Source organism: Danio rerio, chromosome 15 (assembly GCF_049306965.1).
Source record: "Danio rerio strain Tuebingen ecotype United States chromosome 15, GRCz12tu, whole genome shotgun sequence".
NCBI lineage: Eukaryota > Metazoa > Chordata > Actinopteri > Cypriniformes > Danionidae > Danio > Danio rerio.
Window position 1 is genome coordinate 1,734,125 of NC_133190.1, and position 19,537 is coordinate 1,753,661.

Sequence of the window (19,537 nt, forward strand, 5' to 3'; positions counted from 1 at the left end):
AGAATGACTCGCATCATGCAATAGGGGCTCCAACCCAGTACTAGTAAGGTGTACCTAATAAAGTGGCCGGTGAGTGTATGTGATTTATTAAAATAAGAGCTTTTGTTAAATAACAAGTGTCCAGACCTACTGTGGCAGTGTTTAAGACATTGAGAAGCAATAAATATTTCTTTAGAAGTCTACAATTGGGTTTAACAGCTGCAGAAATAAGCCTATTCAAGGAGAGTTGGTGCTCTTTTGTGCTGGAGGTGTGAATAAATAATTTCCTATCAGTTAAGCAGGAACTATCTCAAACAAAAGCCTACAAAACTGTTCCACTATTATGGCAGAGGGAATGAAAGAAAGGGGAAAAAAAGGGGGATAAAGTGGGAATGGGAAGGACGAGCAGGTGAATAGAGTGCACAGTGTTCTGTGGGCTTGGGTCAGGTTTCTGGGTCAGTTCTGGTAACACCGCTGCCCAGCACTTTGTTCAAGTTCAGTCTGGGTGACTGCGAATGTGAAGCACTGGGCCAGAACCGTAGTACACACCCCTGCTTTACTCTGAACACGCACACACACACACACACACCTGTCCAGCATCTCCAGAGTTTCGAGCTCAGACAGAATAAAGCAGCCGCTGCCTCAGGACACAAGACAAGCCTGCTGTCTGGTAAACACTTTTACTGATGCTTTCCATTTAATCTCTAGATGTAGTGATTGAAATACTTAAAGTTTGTGATTCAGTTTCTCACAGCTGTGTGTTATGTTACATTAAATCCAATTCTAAATCTCGGATAACTGGATGCATTGGCACGTCTGTTGAATCGAATGTGTAATTTACAACTGCTATAGTACATCTAGGTGTGTTTGTGTTGGAGATTCATTTGTTGGAGATACTTTAGAGTAAATTTCACGATTGTTTAGCTGTGCTGTGCATCATTTATTTACATTAAATGCATTTTTACATCTCTGATAACTGGGTGCATTGGTATGTCTGTTGAATATGATGTGTAATTTACACTACAACAAAAGTCTTGTCACTTATCCAAGTTTTAGGAACAAACAATTCTAACTTGACTTCTAGTTGATCATTTGGTGTCAGAAGTGTCTCTATGAAAGGTGAAGGCCTCTAGATTTTGCTTATTTGAGCTCAATAAAATCTGATCATGCCTTGATTATTAATGATTTGATGAGGACAGTGCGGTCTGACTCTGCTCAGACTAAAGTCTCATCACTGAACAGGAATAATGTCCAGTATAGAATATAAAGTCCTGCTGCAGTGGAGACAGAATGAATATTGTGTCTGACTCCATCATGAGCTTGGAGGACTGCATCCATACATCTCTGACATGACTCACATCACTGATTAATAAAGTCATCTGGAATGAAGAAGAAAGCCTTCTTGCAGGACTCACAGAGTTCATCGAGATCTTTTGGATTCATCTTCAATGCCTCCTCCTTCATCTTATGCTCAATAATGTTCATGTCTGGTGACTGGGCTGGCCAATCCTGGAGCACTCTCTGCTTTCAGGAGCTTTGATTTGGAGGCTGAAGTATGAGAAGGAGCACTATCCTGCTGGAGAATTGTCCCTCTCCTGTGGTTTGTAATGTAATGGGCAGCACAGATGTCTTGATACCTCAGGCTGTTGATGTTGATCATCCACTCTGCAGATCTCTCGCATGATGAACCCCAAACCATGATTTCTCCTTCACCAAACTTGACTGATTTCTGTGAGAATCTTGAGTCCATGTGAGCAGTATTGGTGATGATTGGGATGCAGATCAGCAGATGATTCAGCAGAGAAATCCACCTTCCGACACTTTTCCAAATGATAGAAGTCTAGTAATTACTGTCGCTCCTACAACTGGGATCCACCACAAGACTTTTGTCAGGTAGTGTGCAATTGCTGTGGTACATCTAAGAGTATTTTTGTTGGAGATTCTTTAGGGTTAGGTAAATCTGCGTGTTTAATGTGCTTTTATTTTGTCATGTTCCTAACTGGGGCATTTTAAAAACTCCAAAAGGGGATTTCTACGTTGAATAATGACAGTAAATAAAAACAATTATTACGTGTAATTCATTGGGAGTACATGCAAAAGGCTACTCGTGAATTTATCACTGGATTACTTCAAATGATCTAAGGAAGTTTTGACTATTTTGACCGTTTCTTTAACAGATATTGCAACTACATGCCAACTAATTCCTATTCAATTATCAGTACACTGTAAAAGAAATCTGAAATTTTACTGCTTATTTCCGACAGCTGGGCTGCAGAAAAAAAAAAAAAAAACGACCATTAAATTATAGAAATTGTAAAAAATAAAACATTAACTGTAAAATAATGAACATTAAAATACAGAAATTTCCTTAAATTTAAATTTTGGTAAATTTCTGTAATCCAACCTCTGTTAATTTATGGTAAATTTCTGTAATTTAACGGACGTTATTTTACGATTTTTTTTACGGCACCCCAAAATTACGTTTTTTTTTTTTGTTTGTTTTTGTTTTACAGTGTAGACTTGCAGGGTTAGAGTAAGTCTAAGTTGACATTTACTTTCAAAGTGTCTGTAATCAGGAGAAAGTCTATTGGTGGAGCAGTGTCAATAGATATTAAACAGACAGTCTTGTAGATGGAGTGTAACTCATCAGTGTTTCCTCTAGGATTTTTTCCAGCTGTGGCGGCAGGCCTATTTTACACAGATCTGTCAACTACCTGTGGCGTTATTTCAATGACAAATGTTGTGAGCGCAGTATTAAGAGTCGAGATCGCATTTATGTAATAGCCTACAAGCATGCGAACCTCTTTGCTTGCGCGCCGATTTCCTCTGCTCGTGCACGACCCCTCAAATATACGCTGCTCAAGCGCAGATCTTCTTGTGCGCTCTCTAATAAATGCTGCTAAGGTGCGATTTAGTGCGTTTATGTAGTGAGTATGTCTCCAGAATTTATTAGATTTGCTAGGAATATATATGAATTCCTCTAACAGACCTACAGAGCGGCATTAATGCGTCCTAAAGTAAAGAGAAATGGCTATATGTCGTGTATGCTTGCCTCACGCATCACGGATCTGTCAGTCAGCCAGTCAGCACATCCCCTTAAAGGTTAAAACAACGCACAGCACTACTACAGATAGAGAAAAGTTTGCGCTGTTATAATTCACTTCTCTTTTAATACGTTTGGAGCGATTATCAACCGCTATTAAAATCAACAACACGACTGAATGTTTTAAATGAAAAGTGGCAATGTAGCCATGGTGAGATCAATTTTGGCGTGCCGCCCCGCCATGCATACCATGCATAGTCAACAAAATATGTAAAAGGGACCTTCAAAATAACCCCATTTGTCTACTTTTTTACATAACCGTGATTTTACATAACCCTGTGAATCCAAAACTCTTCCAGTCTGTCTTGGGAATTTGAAGAGAGAGGTAAAAAAACCGTCCAAAAGCCTCTCTATTCCTGACAAGGTCATAGTGATCTCCATTAAAGGCTTACCAGCAGAGCACACAGCCTTAACCGTTACTAGAGACACCTCCAGCTCAGGTGACTCTTCAAATCTCCTTAAACGGGAGCAAACATGCTTTACAGCTAGCATGCATTCATGACACGATGCATTGATAAAGTGAATGTGCGACTCTTTATTTGAAATCGTAAACCTGCGGATCAAAGGATCATTCTAACTCAAAACCATCTATTTCTGTCCGCTCTGTTGCTCCTGATTGTGGAGCAGGGGCTCTGGGGTTGTATTGCGATACCGGCTCTGTGTCCTATGGTTTACCCTGTCTCGCTCCCATAAGGCTTTTCAGGAATTGGGGGGGGGGTCAGTGGCCCAGGCCTGTGTTCAGCAGAGCCTCTCTTTGCATGGGCAGGGGGTAAAGTGAGCACTATAGCTGGGTTTGTGTTGAATAGTGGAGTGACACCAGCAGGTCAAGGTGGAGTATAACCCTCCCTTACTCTCACGTTTCAGATGAATATCACCGCTGTACCTTGCCGAGGTCCATACCTTATTCTATAGGTCCAGTCTGAAATATAGGAGAGACTTTCAGAGTCTTTCAGCCAATGATAAACGTCCGCTGAAAGGTTTATGTGACTATTTTCAGTTCCATAAGGTTCCTTTAACAGCATCAATGCTGTAATGTAATTACAATACAATCAGTGTAATAGACTCAAGCATTTATTTAGTTATTCAAGCGTATATAGCAAAATTTCTCTGGTTTTGCTTGGCCCACATGCCACAGGGAATTACGGTACATGACTGGACCAAATCTGTCTTTCAGACAAGGGCCAAACACAGACCATATCTGGGCCAAGTCTCAGCCAAGTTAACAACTCATAACTGGGCCTGAAGTGGGCTAGATAGGTTGGTGTGTCATGATTGCAATGACATTGATAAACGCATGAAGCAATGCGATTTAGGCACACTATGGGCACGCTTTTCAGTGACCTGATTGGTAGAATATTTTTCTTTACTCAAAAATTATTGTAATTATTAATTATATTGTAATTATTGTATTTTAAATGTGGGTCGAGACTGGCCAAACTCACACAGCCCACATATCAATTTTTAAAATCTGGCCCAAATCTTGTGTGCCGCCTTAAAGACGGTGCCACCTCTGCCAAACCTGGCCCATGTTTGGCCCACATGCTGTATGCCAGTGCCGGATGAACACCTGCTGTGCCAGATTCATGCCAAATCTGGGCCAGAAGTCTTTGCTACTAGGGAGACTTGTCGTTATATTTGCACTATCTGTATTTTGTACTGTCTGGAGTCAGCACCTAAGCGTTTTACTCATTATAGCACACACGTGCTGCTGATGACGTGACAATAAAAGTGATTTGATTTGATTATTTAAACGCCTGGAAACTCTGTTAAAATACTGGAGTAAAATAAATTTCCACTTTTTAAAAACACGGTGTGAACAAATGTAATGTAATGCTGGGCTTCTTGTTTGGTCTGAGACCCACTTTATATCGTATATCAATCAGGTAGTGAAGATCATTGAATTTTAGGGTGCTTTCACACCTGCCTTGTTTAGGTCGATTGAATCACACTAGAGTTTGTTTCCCCTTTTGGTAGGGTTCGTTTGGGCAGGTGAGAATGCAGCAATCGTACTCGAGTGCGCACCAAAAGCGGACCAAACAAGTGTACCGAGACCTGCTTGAAGAGGTGGTCTCGGTACGCTTTTTAAACGAACCCTGGAGCGGTTTGTTTGTGGTGAGAATATGATCCGTACTAAAACAGGTCCAACCGCAAAAAGTACTGCGCGTTTTGGACTAATTCAGCTGCCGTAGGCCGTTGCACTGTGCATTATGGGATATGGAGGACAAATATTTGTTTACAGCGCTTTACCAACAGAGAGAGAGAGAGAGAGAGGGGAAAACATTAGCTGATGGATCGTTGGTAATATTTCCGCAAGATGAGCATGTCGCAGTTTAGCTAAAGTAATTCACGTCTCCTCCTGAAGTGACGAGCGATGCATTAAACACTGTTTTCCAGCCGCGGCCGCGCTTCATTCTCCAAATGTATAGTTTATCTAAAGCAGGGATACAATCAGCCAGCGCTGATTATTGCCCTTGGTCCGGACCAAATGAAGCGAACTACAGATGTGAAAGCACCCTAAAAGAGATCAGATCTTAGTTAAGTTTATTGATAAACTAATTTCGAGAGAATCACGTGATTATGATTGAACACGGCTGGTTCTGCATTAGCATGTATGATCCACCAATCAGGCCATTCCTAACCCAATATAAAGAGCCAGGGTTTCTCACTTCAGTCATCTTCGATTTGAAGAATCCCCCCTTCCACCCCTATCTCTTCACCTTTCCCTCAATAGGGCGGCATAGTGGGCCAGTGGTTAGCACTGTTGCCTCACAGCAAGAACATCACCGGTTCTAGTCCTTTAACAGGCCGGTGGTCGTTTCTGTATGTAGTTTGCATGTTCTTCCCGTGCTCGCATGGGTTTTCCCCAGGTTCTCCGGTTTCCTCCCACATTCCAAAAACATGCACTACAAGTGAATTGATCAATCTTAATTCAGCACTACAGTCAATCTCTCGTCCTGCAGCATATCTCTTCATAGCATTCAATTTTTAGTCATCAGTTTTTATCAAGGGGGAGTTGTCGAGATCTACCTGAGCTCAAGGCTCCCCTCTCGCCCTGCAAACGGAAGGCAGCCCAGGGCTCATGGACTTTTTGAGTTCAGGGCTCTCTCCCGGGACAGCATGCCAAACTTGCTTATAATCAATCATCAGCTAAGTGTCAACTCTTGAAAACAATGGCACAACAGTTCACTAGAAGCGCTTGGCCTGGCTGGCTGAAAATGAAAAGGCTGTGTGCATATATATATATATACCAGACGCTCTTTAAGGCTGTTTTTCAGCATCATTAATTCCAGAGGTCATAGGATGTGATGACAGAGATGTTAAAGAAGAAGATGAACACACATTTGAGCTATGTTTCTTTAAAATATAAATAAGACTGGCACATTCTGTACTATAAAGGCCTGTTCAGATCAGGCAACTGTGAATATAAATATAACAGTACATTTATATTTGCGTCTACATAAACAATTGATACGTGATGATGCCAACCATTGAAGACTTCAAGGAAAACGTAAACACTAACAACCCCAAATCAGAAAAAGTTGGAGCCACAACTTAATAAAAAAGAAAGTAGTGATTTCTAAATTTACTTTGACTTGATTTTTTATGACAAACCTAAAAAACTAAACACGTGTTCCTGTTTTGGTTCGTGCAACACATTTCAAAAACAGTTGTATCAGTAAAGCATTTGCCACTTTGTAATGTCGCCGTTCCTTTTCACAACACTTTAAAGACGTTTAGGGACTGAAGACAGCAAGTGATGAAGTGTTTCAGGTGTAGTTTTGTCCTATTCTTCCTGCAAACAAGTCTTAAGGTGGGCAACAGTATGTGGTCTTCAGTGTCATGTTTTGTGCTTTAGAATGCGCCACACATTCTCTATTGGAGACAGGTCGGGACTGCAGGCAGGCCAGTCAAGTGCCTGTAATCTCTTCCTCCACAGCCAGGACTTTGTAATGTGTGCAGAATGTGCTTATTCTTGTTGGAATATGCCTGGAAAGGAGGGCAGCAAATTGTGCTCCAAATTATCTCTGTACTTTTCAGCATTAATGGTGCACCACAGAAGAGCAAGTTACCCTGGCTTTTGGACTTGCTGGTAACAGTCTTAAGGATCCTTTTCTTCTTTGTTCCAGAGCACACTGCGTCCATTTCTTCCTAAAAATACCTGAAATACTGATTCATCTGACCACAGTACACGTCTCCAGTGTGTGATGGTCCCTCCCTGATGACTCGGAGCCCAGAGAAGTCCACAGCGCTTCTGGACACTGTTAACATAGGGCTTCCTTTTGGCACAGTACAGTTTTAACTGGCATTTGTGAATGTAACTTTGTATTGTGGTACTTGACAAAGGTTTGCCACAGTAGTCCTGAACCCATGTGATGATTTAGCTTCTAATGATGCCTTCTAAACCTTAACCAGCCTGGTTTAGGATAGACATAGTTGGTTTTGGCGGGTCAAGCTGGTTTTAGAGGGGGTTTTGCTATTTCCAAGCTGATTTCAGACATTTCCAGCCTGGTCTAAGCTGGTCAGGCTGGAAAACGACCTGATAAAACCAGCTTGACCAGCCTGGTTTAAGATGGACATAGCTGGTTTTGGCTGGTCAAGTTGGTTTTAGAGGGGTTTTGGCCATTTCCAGGCTGGTTTAAGACATTTCCAGCCAGACATTTACAAGTAAATGACCAGCTAAAACTATCTAAAACCAGATTTACCAGCCTGGTTTAAGATGAACATAGCTGGTTTTGGCTGGTCAAGTTGGTTTTAGAGGGTTTTTTGCCATTTCCAGGCTGGTTTAAGACATTTCCAGCCTGGTCTTAGCTGGTCAGGTTGGAAAAAGACCTGCTAAAACCAGCTTGACCAGCCTGGTTTAAGATAGACATAGTTGGTTTTAGCGGGTCAAACTGGTTTTAGAGGGGGTTTTGCCATTTCCAAGCTGATTTCAGACATTTCCAGCCTGATCTAATCTGGTCAAGCTGGAAAATGACCTGCTAAAACCAGCTTGACCAGCCTGGTTTAAGATGGACATAGCTGGTTTTGGCTGGTCAAGTTGGTTTTAGAGGGGTTTAGGCCATTTCCAGGCTGGTTTAAAACATTTCCAGCCTAGTCTTAGCTGGTCAGGTTGGAAAAAGACCTGCTAAAACCAGCTTGACCAGCCTGGTTTAAGATGGACATAACTGGTTTTTGCTGGTCAAGCTGGTTTTAGAGGGGTTTTGGCCATTTCCAGGCTGGTTTCAAATATTTCCAACCAGACATTTCCAGGTAAATGACCAGCTAAAACTATCTAAAACCAGCTTGACCAGCCTGGTTTAATTAGGAGATATCTGTTTTTTCTGGTTAAGCTGGTTTAAGATGGTCATCTCCCAGCCTGATCAGCTAAAACCAGGACGGCAAAGTCTGAAACCAGCCTGAAAATGGCCAAAACTGGTCTAAAACTAGGCTGGTCAACCAGCTAAAACTAGCTAACCAGCTTAGTTTATGCTGCTTTTTTCAGCAGGGAAAGGTAAACAGTAAATTAATATTTTCTCTTCTTACAGAATTCTAGTAATGACTTGTTTGTAGTGTGATCAACGTTTGAGCTAGCTGTATATGACTTTGGAAGCAGCTCGTAACACTTTAATAATATTTGCAAATTGAATGAAGTAAACAAAATGACTCTATGAATAAAATTCAAAGGTCTGAGTCAGTAAAATGATTCCCTTTAATATCTCTGAAGATGAATGACGGGGGGTTAAAAAGACAAAGGGGGAGTAATTAATAAGAGAATTATACATTTTGAGTGAACTAACCCTTTAAATTCAAAAGGTTGTGTGCGAATGTCTAACGTAAGACACACACACACACACACACTAAGCTGGTCATGGTCGCTGGCTGCCAGTAGCCTTCATTTTACCTCAAAAGCAGCTTCTTTAGATTAGCCATTTCCCTCCAGAAAACAGGCTGAAGTGAGCTCCTGAGATTATCGCTGCTCTTTTGGACAAAAGCTTTTTTGGAGTGACACCAAACAGATTGGAATGAGACTCTGATTTCCTGACTGAGTCCGTTATATTCAGCTGGCAGGTTCTGGACTCACCGAATGCTACAGAAATCCAGAATCGCATATCATATCTTCACAAACTACTCCAGACTGAGAATGAAGTTTCGATAATCAGTCTATAAGGTGTTGTTGTGTGTATGAAGGCTGCGTGTTTGGCACCCGTCCATCCATTAGTGCATCCAGAGAGTTGCTGAAGAAATTCTCCCTGGATCATGTGTCACGTCGCCTCCTGGTCCAGCTGCCAGACTGCTATTTTTTTTTTTCTGTCCCCGTTTGCTACTGGTTGGATGGCTCGATTCATGAGGGTCCAGTATTCTATGTCACAAAAGCGCCACACATTAGACACGTAAAGAAATGTGACCACTGTGCCGAGGTTCTAGATAGTCTGCTATAGAGTCTGCCTGAGAACGCACTTTCGCTCTCTTCTCATGTGCTTCTCACTATGACTCTCTTCTCTTACAGGTGGAGCAGCTTCAGGCTATCACACTTCATATTTATTTCATTATTCCCTAACTTGCCTAATTAACCAAGTTAAGCCTTTTGATTGTCACTTTAAGCAGAATAATAGTGTCTTGAAGAATATCTAGTCTAATATTATGTGCTGTCATCATGACAAAGAGAAAATAATTCAGTTATTAGAAATTAGTTATTAGGCTGGCTTGAGAAACAAGCCAGACTACTGAAATCCTATTTAAACTTATTATTTTTTTTATATATTATTCTTCTTCTTCTGAGACTAAAATTCAAAATCTATCTCCTCCTAGAGCTTTCGAGCTATGACCCCCAAACTCACACCAGACCTCCAAACTATTCTGACTCGGTGTGCCATATCTTTTCCGACTGATCCGACTTACAATTTTCCGAAAAACGTCCCGGGACCGTCTGAAAAATCCCATAGACTTGACATTGGATCAAACTTTGTGACCTCATAACTCTGCATCAGACTGTCACACAGACTTCTAACTGGGCGCATTTAACTCAGACTACCTAACTGCCAATAACTGATGAGGTTTTAACTTTCTGGCCACGCCCTAGCAACCACTTTTGGACCCTAGAAACTGTCCCATAGACTTCCATTCAAAGAACTGTCATTGACTTAACATGGGATCAAACTTTGTGAGCTCATAACTCTGCATCAGACTGTCCACCAGACTAATGGCTGAGCTCATTTAACTTAGACTACTAAACTGCCAATAACTGATGAGCTTTTAACTTTCTAGCCACACCCTAACTACCAGATACTGCACCCTAGCAACAACTGTCCCATAGACTTTTATTGCAAAAGACTGTCATTGACTTAACAATAGATCTAACTTTGTGACCTCAAAACTATCTATCTTTTTTCAAACTGCTTTTATCTATCTATCTATCTATCTATCTATCTATCTATCTATCTATCTATCTATCTATCTATCTATCTATCTATCTATCTATCTATCTATCTATCTATCTATCTATCTTCGTTTCATACTTTTTAAAACTGTTCAAATTAAACAAACTATTTCCAACAGAGTTTCTCAAGCCAGCCTAAAGTTTGTCTCGACGAACTTTAATAATCTAGTTAAAACTATTATGATTAGAAATGAGTAAAAGAAATCTCTATGTTAAACAGAAAATGTAGAGGGGGTGAATAATTCTGACTACAAGTGTACTCCTGTGGCTTCCACCACCTTTACACATTAATGTAAATAAATTGCATTAGTCCAATCAGACTTGACGTATGAGGTTTTATGAATGCTCTCATCTCTCCTCTTTCTCGACAGACAGAAAATGGGGATGTTCTGTCCACGCTCCGTCTTGGTAACTGTTTTGGCACTGACCTTTATAATCCTGTGCGACACATTCAAACCCACTCAGAGGCCAAAGTATCAGTACACCAAGAAACCCCCTAGAGAGGTGGTCCAAACCACCACATATGCAGGAAAGCCTACGGTCACAGCACGGATTGTGGACTACACGAAAACACGAGAGCAGCGCACCCCTGTGTACGTGACAGAGAGCACTACAGTGACTGCTGACAGCTACATAGACTACCCTACAGACACCAGCGCATCTCCCACCGCAGCCAAAGACAACTACACGCTAGACTACAACGAATGCTACTTCAACTTCTGCGAGTGCTGCCCACCGGAGAAAGGCCCACAAGGATTCAAAGGAGACATGGGACTGCCAGGTTAGCCAAGTCAAGTCATCCCTATTTATATAAGTTAATAGAGGGTTTTTTCATGTCTCTCTGGAATACAATGATTTTATTAACACAGGCTCATTCAGGGAGGTCAGAGCCAGCTCTAAATGTGTGGGACTTGGGCTTTAAGTGTTGATTTTTCATTTATTTAATGTCTTGTACATGACAAAGAGTCCAACCCATTGTGTTTTAGAAATGTCCTCACTTGCCACATTAAATGCAACCTCACAGTAACCTGATGTGTTTTATTAGCATCTACTACCCCTACACCAACCCTAAACTCAACTTCACAGTAACCTGATGTGTTTTATTAGCATCTACTACCCCTATACCAACCCTAAACCCGACCTCACAGTAACCTGATGTGTTTTATTAGCATCTACTACCCCTATACCAACCCTAAACTCAACCTCACAGTAACCTGATGTGTTTTATTAGCATCTACGACCCCTACACCAACCCTAAACTCAACCTCACAGTAACCTGATGTGTTTTATTAGCATCTACTACTCCTACACCAACCCTAAACTCAACCTCACAGTAACCTGATGTGTTTTATTAGCATCTACGACCCCTACACCAACCCTAAACTCAACCTCACAGTAACCTGATGTGTTTTATTAGCATCTACGACCCCTACACCAACCCTAAACTCAACCTCACAGTAACCTGATGTGTTTTATTAGCATCTACTACTCCTACACCAACCCTAAACTCAACCTCACAGTAACCTGATGTGTTTTATTAGCATCTACGACCCCTACACCAACCCTAAACTCAACCTCACAGTAACCTGATGTGTTTTATTAGCATCTACTACTCCTACACCAACCCTAAACTCAACCTCACAGTAACCTGATGTGTTTTATTAGCATCTACTACCCCTACACCAACCCTAAACTCAACCTTACAGTAACCTGATGTCTTTTATTAGCTTCTACTACCCCTACACCAACCCTAAACCTGACCTCACAGTAACCTGAAGTGTTTTATTAGCATCTACTACCCCTACACCAACCCTAAGCTCAACCTTAGGATGCTTTCACGTCTAGACTTTTGTTTCGGAACCTGTCTCGTTTGCCCAGGTAGCGCGGTTCGTTTGGCATATGTGAATCCAGCAATTGCGCTTGGATTCGCGCCAAAACAATCGCCTGAATGAGGTGGACTCAACTGATAAAGCGATATGATCAGAGCCTGGCTATATCACAGTGGTTTATGGATATGTAATAGGCATACGGCTATATGAAGATAGATTTATGAGTAGGGCAGGAGGTCATTCCAGACATCCCAAGTCTCCCGGAAGTTCCAGGAGTCTCCCGCAAATGCACAGAGACTCCTCGATGCCCGTAAACGGTAATCTCCCAGAAATCGCGCGTCTCCCTTCTAGTCCTCAAATATGTCGCACACCCTTCTCATCCCTCCCCACCGCATCCCTCCTCGCTCTTCAGACACGTCAGGCACACTCTGTCAAACCACACTACACCTACACCAACCCTAAACCCGACCTCACAGTAACCTGATGTGCTTTATTAGCACCTACTACACCAACCCTAAGCTCAACCTTAGGGTGCTTTCACGCCTAGACTTTTGTTTCAGAACCTGTCTCGTTTGCCCAGGTAGCGCGGTTCGTTTGGCATATGTGAATCCAGCAATTGAGCTCAGATCCGCGCCAAAACAAACAGGCTAAGATCGTCTGAATGGGGTGGTCTTGGCTCAATTGAAACGAACTCTGGAGTGGATCAATTGTTGTGAGAAAGTGATATGATCCGAGCCCGGCTATATGTGTTTTATTAGCACCTACTCCACCAACACCAACCCTAAACCCAACCTCACAGTAACCTGATGTGTTTTATTAGCATCTACTACCCCTACACCAACCCTAAACTCAACCTCACAGTAACCTGATGTGTTTTATTAGCATCTACTACCCCTACACCAACCCTAAGCGCAACCTTAGGGTGCTTTCATGCCTAGATTTTTGTTTAGGAACCTGTCTCGTTTGCCCAGGTAGCGCGATTTGTTTGGCATATGTGAATCCAGCAACTGAGCTCGGCTCTGTGCCAAAACAATCAGGCCGAGATCGCCTGAATGAGGTGTACTCAACTTGATTGAAACGAACTCTGGAGCGGATCGATTGTAGTGAGACAGCGATATGATTCGAGCCGGGCTATATCACAGTGGTTTATGGATATGTAATAGGCATACGGATATATGAAGAGTGAATTATGAGTAGGGCAGGAGGTCATTCCAGACATCCCAAGTTTCCCGGAAGTTCCGGGAGTCTCCCGCAAATGCACAGAGACTCCTGGATGCCAGTAAACGAGTGATAATCTCCCAGAAGTCTCGTGTCTCCCTTCCAGTCCTCAAATACGTCACACACCATTCTCATCCCTTCACACCGCATCCCTCCTCGCTCTTCAGGCACGTCACACACAACCTGTCAAACCACACTACACCTACACCAACCCTAAACTCAGCCTCACAGTAACCTGATGTGTTTTTATTAGCATCTACTACACCTACACCAACCCTAGACCCGACCTCACAGTTGTTTAACGCTATGTTGCAGGACCCCCAGGGGAAAAGGGAGCACCTGGACCAAGTGGTCTACCAGGCCCAATAGGGCCAAAGGGCAACTCAGGATCTAAAGGGGATAAAGGTAAGAGCTTAGGAAGTACATTATATAAATGGCATTATATCATTATATCTATAAAAATGCATGCTTGAGATGTCAAATGTAATGTATCAGGAGAGAAAGGTGATCAAGGAAACACAGGATTCGCTGGAACGCCAGGAAACCAGGGAAAGGCTGGAATGAAAGGTGAACGTAGAGGTCTATTAGATCCCTCTGGAAACACAAGTAAATGTTAAACCGAGTATAACAAATAAATGAAATCTTTATTTTTTACTAAACAGGTGAGATGGGTAATAAAGGTGAGAAGGGTGCTGCTGGCCTGCCAGGATTCAAAGGAGAAAAGGGAGAGAAGGGAGATCCCAACTTTAATGTGTCAAAAGGCGACCAGGGAGAGCCAGGCAAAGATGGACTTCCAGGACCCCAAGGCTCAGCTGGTGAAAAGGGTGAAAAGGGGGAGAGAGGAGAGTGCGGTTTGCTTGGCGACAGGGGCCAGAAAGGTGAGCCTGGGGACCCTGGGTTGCCAGGTGTGCGTGGAGATCCTGGTCCTTCTGGGCAACATGGCATGCATGGAAATCCAGGCATCACTGGAGAACGAGGGGAACCAGGAACTCCAGGACCAAAGGGTGAGCCGGGAATACAAGGGCCACCTGGAACCAAAGGCTTGAGAGGTCTCAGGGGAATCAAGGGTGACCGCGGCCCCCAGGGGAAGCGTGGAGATCGAGGCCTACGGGGAATGAAGGGTGCCATGGGTACAAGCGATTCGAGAATCAGATCCGCTTTCAGTGTTGGACTATATCCCAGCAAGTCTTTTCCTCCTTCAGGATTTCCAGTCCGCTTTGACAAGGTCTTCTACAATGGGGAAAATCATTACGACGTAGTCTCATGCAAATTCAACTGCAGCTACTCTGGAGTTTATGTGTTCTCCTACCAAATCACAGTGAGGAACAAACCACTACGTGCCTCTTTAGTGGTGAACGGGGTGCGCAAGGTACGCTCGAGGGACACTCTTCAACCTCAGGACATTGATCAGGCATCCAATCTAGTGATCCTGAAGCTGGATGTCGGAGACCAGGTATGGGTGGAGACGCTGAGAGACTGGAACGGTGTTTACTCCAGCAGTGAGGATGACAGCACCTTCTCTGGGTTCCTGCTTTACCCTGACTAACACTCTTTCCAAGGCTGAGGCTCTGTCCACACGAACACAGGTACTTTTTTTCTACACGGTTTCGGCTGTTTGTCCACATGACAGCACGGGTCAGGTGACTGAAACTTTCTGAAAACTCTGGTCAGGGTGAAGATTTTTCAAAACTCCGGGTACAGTGTGGACATGCGGATACTACAGCCAGAGTGTTTGCCTCATGACCTAAGCGTGAGCACTGTTTTCTCATTTCTGATTGGCCAACACACTTGGGTTCACACCAAACGCAAAATTCTGCACATTTGTGGCAAAACCATTGCATATTTTGCGACGTTCGCTCGCAGGATGGTTATCCACCTCTGTTCTCATGTTTGCATTGATTTGTATGCTATTTACTCGTGTTAATTCCCCATTTGGTGTGGACCCAGCATAAGTGTCATTATCGCCCCCTGTTGGTTCGGCATGCCCTCACCATGCATCACAGTGCACTTTTGCAGTTTTATGTGGACGGAGATTTTTTTAATAAAACGAAAGTAGGGAAAACCCCGCTTAAAACAATACCCGTGTACGTGTGGACATGAACTCAATCTACAACTGAACTTTACATGAAATTACGACCATTTTATGACCAATTTTGTGTAGTGTTACGACAGAGAGGCAGACGTGTACTGTTTTAATGAGCATCGGCCAACACTACTGATACTATTGTAACTACACCGGATTGTAATTTTACTGGACTTCATTAAGTCTAATTTACAAACGTGACCCTTAACCACAAAACCAGTCATATGTGTCAATTTTTGGAAAATACTTTATCTGAAAGCTGACAATTAAGCTTTCCATAGATGTATGGTTTGTTAGGGTAGAGCATTATTTGGTCAAGATACAACTACACTGCAAAAACAGGATGACTCAACATAAAATTGTAAGGCAACTTGCTTCCATAGACTGTAAAATATATGGACGTAGTCATATCCATAGGTTTCTGAAGAACCCAAAAAAGCTACGAGTAGGCGTGGCCAAACATCACAATTTTGTTCACCTGTCATCACACCAACTTGCAAACACTTCAGATATAGTCTGAGTTAGTAAATGAAAGTCTACTGATGAAATCCAGGCATTGTACTGTATGACAACGCTCCAGATGACTGTTCTAGAGCTAACACCTAATCAATCTGTCAGATTCTGGAGTGCATTACAGCTCTAAAGAACATTATAAATGATGAATTATCCTAAATAAAACAAATGCATTTATAGATATGGCATATAAGTATATAAGAAATGCACTCACGTGGGACATGGAGGCCACTTGAATGGTTTGCGAGCACAATTAAGTGCACACAGCATGCCATATCATCTGATAATTGAAGGAAATAATTGCAAAAGGCAACTGACTGTGTAAAGCCACATAAAACAACAAAAAAATGCCAAGTTCAGCGGCTAATCAGCCGGAATCAGCTGAGGTAAAGTGACGCGACCAGCGAGACCTAGCGGTCACTCAAGTGGCCACGCCCTTAATTATGCAGACTTAATATAACTTAAGTTATAAAAAACTTCACCCTCCTCACAGTTGTCATGAAGGCTAATATTAGCTGTATGCACCAAAGCCATCTTTTCTACCAGGCTGTAAACATGTTTTTATAAGCTGCAAAATTGCACAATTTAGCACTGCAGTCAGTGAACACCTGGATTTAATGGAGCCAGCCCCTAAAGGCGGGAAGATGAATTGCAGTTTCAGTTACTTCCGTATTGGCTTCACGAGGGAGAGCGCGGGGTTGCCCCTTGCTTGCTGCAGAGCTTTTTTGAGTTGACTCAACTTACATTATCAAGTGCAGTACTTGGGTTGAAAGTTGAGTCAACTCAAAAAAAGCTCTGCAGCAAGTTGCCTTACAATTTTGAGTTGAGTCAACTTTTTTTTTTTTTTTTAAGTGTATCTGTATATAAAAATCTGGAATCCGAGGCACAATAAAATCGAAATATTGAGAAAATCATCTTTAAATTTGAGCAAATTCAATTCTTAGCAATGCACATTACGAATGAAACGTAAAGTTTTGATATATTTACAGCAGAACACTTTCAAAATATTGTCATGGCACAAGATATTCACTTAATATTTAAAAGATTTTAAAAAACAATCATTTAGAATGTGTTTTTGGCTATCTTCAAAAATAAACCCATGCATCATAAGGTTTTATAGTCGCAATTTTTTTATTATTATTTAAGGACAGTCATTAAGTTACAATTCCTAAATGCTTCCATTAAAAGCTTAGTCTTCATGCAGTTAATCCGAGTTGTAGTATGCAGACTTTTTGTATACAGTCTTTATTTTACAGTCCCATCATATAATGTGTCTTTAACTACTGCATGCATCATAAATATATATGAATTATGAGTTACAATATATTTATTGTGTTTATGTTGTATTGCAAAACGCAGATGGCGAATGCTATTGCACACTGCAATCATTCAATTTAAGGTTCGGTTAGTCGTAGGTTTTATGGTGTGATTAAGAGTTTATAAGGGGTAGGTGTTGGCTCAACAGTGCAATTACAGATGTAAATACTGGAACTGATAACAGCTGTTATTAACTGTAATGTAGATGTTAATGAATACATTGTAAGTGCATCAACACAATAAGTGCATTGTATCAAATTATTAATTTACTCTGCCTGACAAAAGTCTTGTGGTGGATCCCAGTTGCAAGAGCAACAATAATTACTTGACTTCTATCATTTGGAAAAGTGTCAGAAGGTGGATTTCTCTGCTGAATCATCTGCCGATCTGCATCCCAATCATCACCAATACTGCTCACATGGACTCAAGATTCTCACAGAAATCAGTCAAGTTTGGTGAAGGAGACATCATGGTTTGGGGTTCATCATGCGAGAGATCTGCAGAGTGGATGATCAACATCAACAGCCTGAGGTATCAAGACATCTGTGCTGCCCATTACATTACAAACCACAGGAGAGGGACAATTCTCCAGCAGGATAGCGCTCCTTCTCATACTTCAGCCTCCACATCAAACCTCCTGAAAGCAGAGAAGGTCAAGCTGCTCCAGGATTGGCCACCCCAGTCACCAGATATGAACATTATTGAGCATGTCTGTGGTAAGATGACGGAGGAGGCGTTTAAGATAAACATTATTCCTGTTCAGTGATGAGACTTTAGTCTGAGCAGAGTCAGACCGCACTGTCCTCATCAAATCATTAATAATCAAGGCATGATCAGATTTTATTGAGCTCAAATAAGCAAAATCTAGAGGCCTTTACCTTTCATATTAGCCAGTTCTGACACCAAATCATCCACTAGAAGTCAACTTATTATTTGTTGTTCCTAAAACTTGTATAGGCGACAAGACTTCTGTCAGGTAGTGTATACCTTAGTCGATGATATTTTATACTTTAAATGAAGTGGGTTCTTATGTGCTCAGATTTTCATCATTTTGACCATAAAGGTCTGACTAAAGATCATCATTTCAACTTGTTACTGCCTCAATAAGCCTCTATAATATATATATTTTGAGTATTCCCCATCATATTTGAAGGACGGTATGCTTTGATGAAGAGCTAATCACTCGTAAGGTCAACAAAATATAACGTCAAATTATCTGCAATGTATAAAACACAAATCACAATGTAGGCTTTGGGTTGTTGGGTTTCTTAACACTTGTAATAAAATAAAGCAAGGAATATCACTTTGATTATGACGTATTTTTGTTGTTGTTTTTATTAAATGAAATCTCCCGCACTTTAAATGTGCATTTAGTTCAACACAGACTCATTCTGAAAAATCTGTATACGTTTCCGGAGATCATGAATTGTGTAGCCAGAGGAGCGTACGGCTGCATTTCGTCTTTAAAACGAACGCTACAGGGCGGTATGACGTATGATCCTTTTTTCGCTTATCAGCTGACTGATTTCCTCTTTATGGACGGCTTTCCCACTATTACTAGTTTGCCCAGTTAGCTCGCCATGTCGGCGGAATGAAGGCGCAGTTAGGAGTTGACAGTGACGATGTGGTTACCCAGAAAGTGGGTAAGACAAAAACAGAATAAAAAAAATAAATTAAATTAAATAAACAAGTAAATAACAGGGTGAGAATGTGCTAATAGTCTGAAACGTGGTAAAAATCAGGGCGTTTGTATTTTTGGATTGCTTTTGAAAACACTATCGGTTGGGTTTAGGGAAGAGGGTGGGCGCTGGTCAATCGGTGCTTTTGAAAATACTATTGGTTGGGTTTGGGGAAAAAGGGGGGTGGGTCAGTCGATCGGTCAGTCAGTCAGTCAATAGCGACCTCTTGTGTATTTACATGAGAACAGCAGGCGCAAATAGCACTCACGAGGAAAATTTGAGATCTGAAAAAGCGTACACAGCGCCCTCTGGTGGAGTCGTGAAAACAAAAACTGCAAAAAACGTAGCTCCTGGGACATATTTGGCGCCCTCCAGAAATGTTTATAGGGGTACGTTTTC

At 41.8% G+C, this 19,537-nt stretch overlaps 1 protein-coding gene across 2 annotated transcripts; it reads left to right on the top strand.

The window, feature by feature from the left end:
* Positions 1-471: 471 nt before the first annotated feature.
* otol1b (otolin 1b) lies at positions 472-18,768 on the top strand. 2 transcript variants are annotated; one of them, XM_073923219.1, is made up of 5 exons: positions 472-649; positions 10,871-11,280; positions 13,862-13,951; positions 14,042-14,113; positions 14,209-18,768. In XM_073923219.1, the coding sequence occupies exons 2-5, from the start codon at positions 10,878-10,880 to the stop codon at positions 15,090-15,092; spliced, it is 1,449 nt and encodes a 482-aa protein (XP_073779320.1). In that variant the 5' UTR covers positions 472-649; positions 10,871-10,877; the 3' UTR covers positions 15,093-18,768.
* Positions 18,769-19,537: the final 769 nt, after the last annotated feature.

Excerpts from the sequence above, each read along its gene's own strand:
- otol1b (XM_073923219.1), top strand. The coding sequence starts at position 10,878 with ATGGGGATGTTCTGTCCACGCTCCGTCTTGGTAACTGTTTTGGCACTG. Across the intron at positions 11,281-13,861 it reads AGGAGACATGGGACTGCCAG|GACCCCCAGGGGAAAAGGGA; the intron begins GTTAGCCAAGTC and ends GCTATGTTGCAG. Across the intron at positions 13,952-14,041 it reads AGGATCTAAAGGGGATAAAG|GAGAGAAAGGTGATCAAGGA; the intron begins GTAAGAGCTTAG and ends GTAATGTATCAG.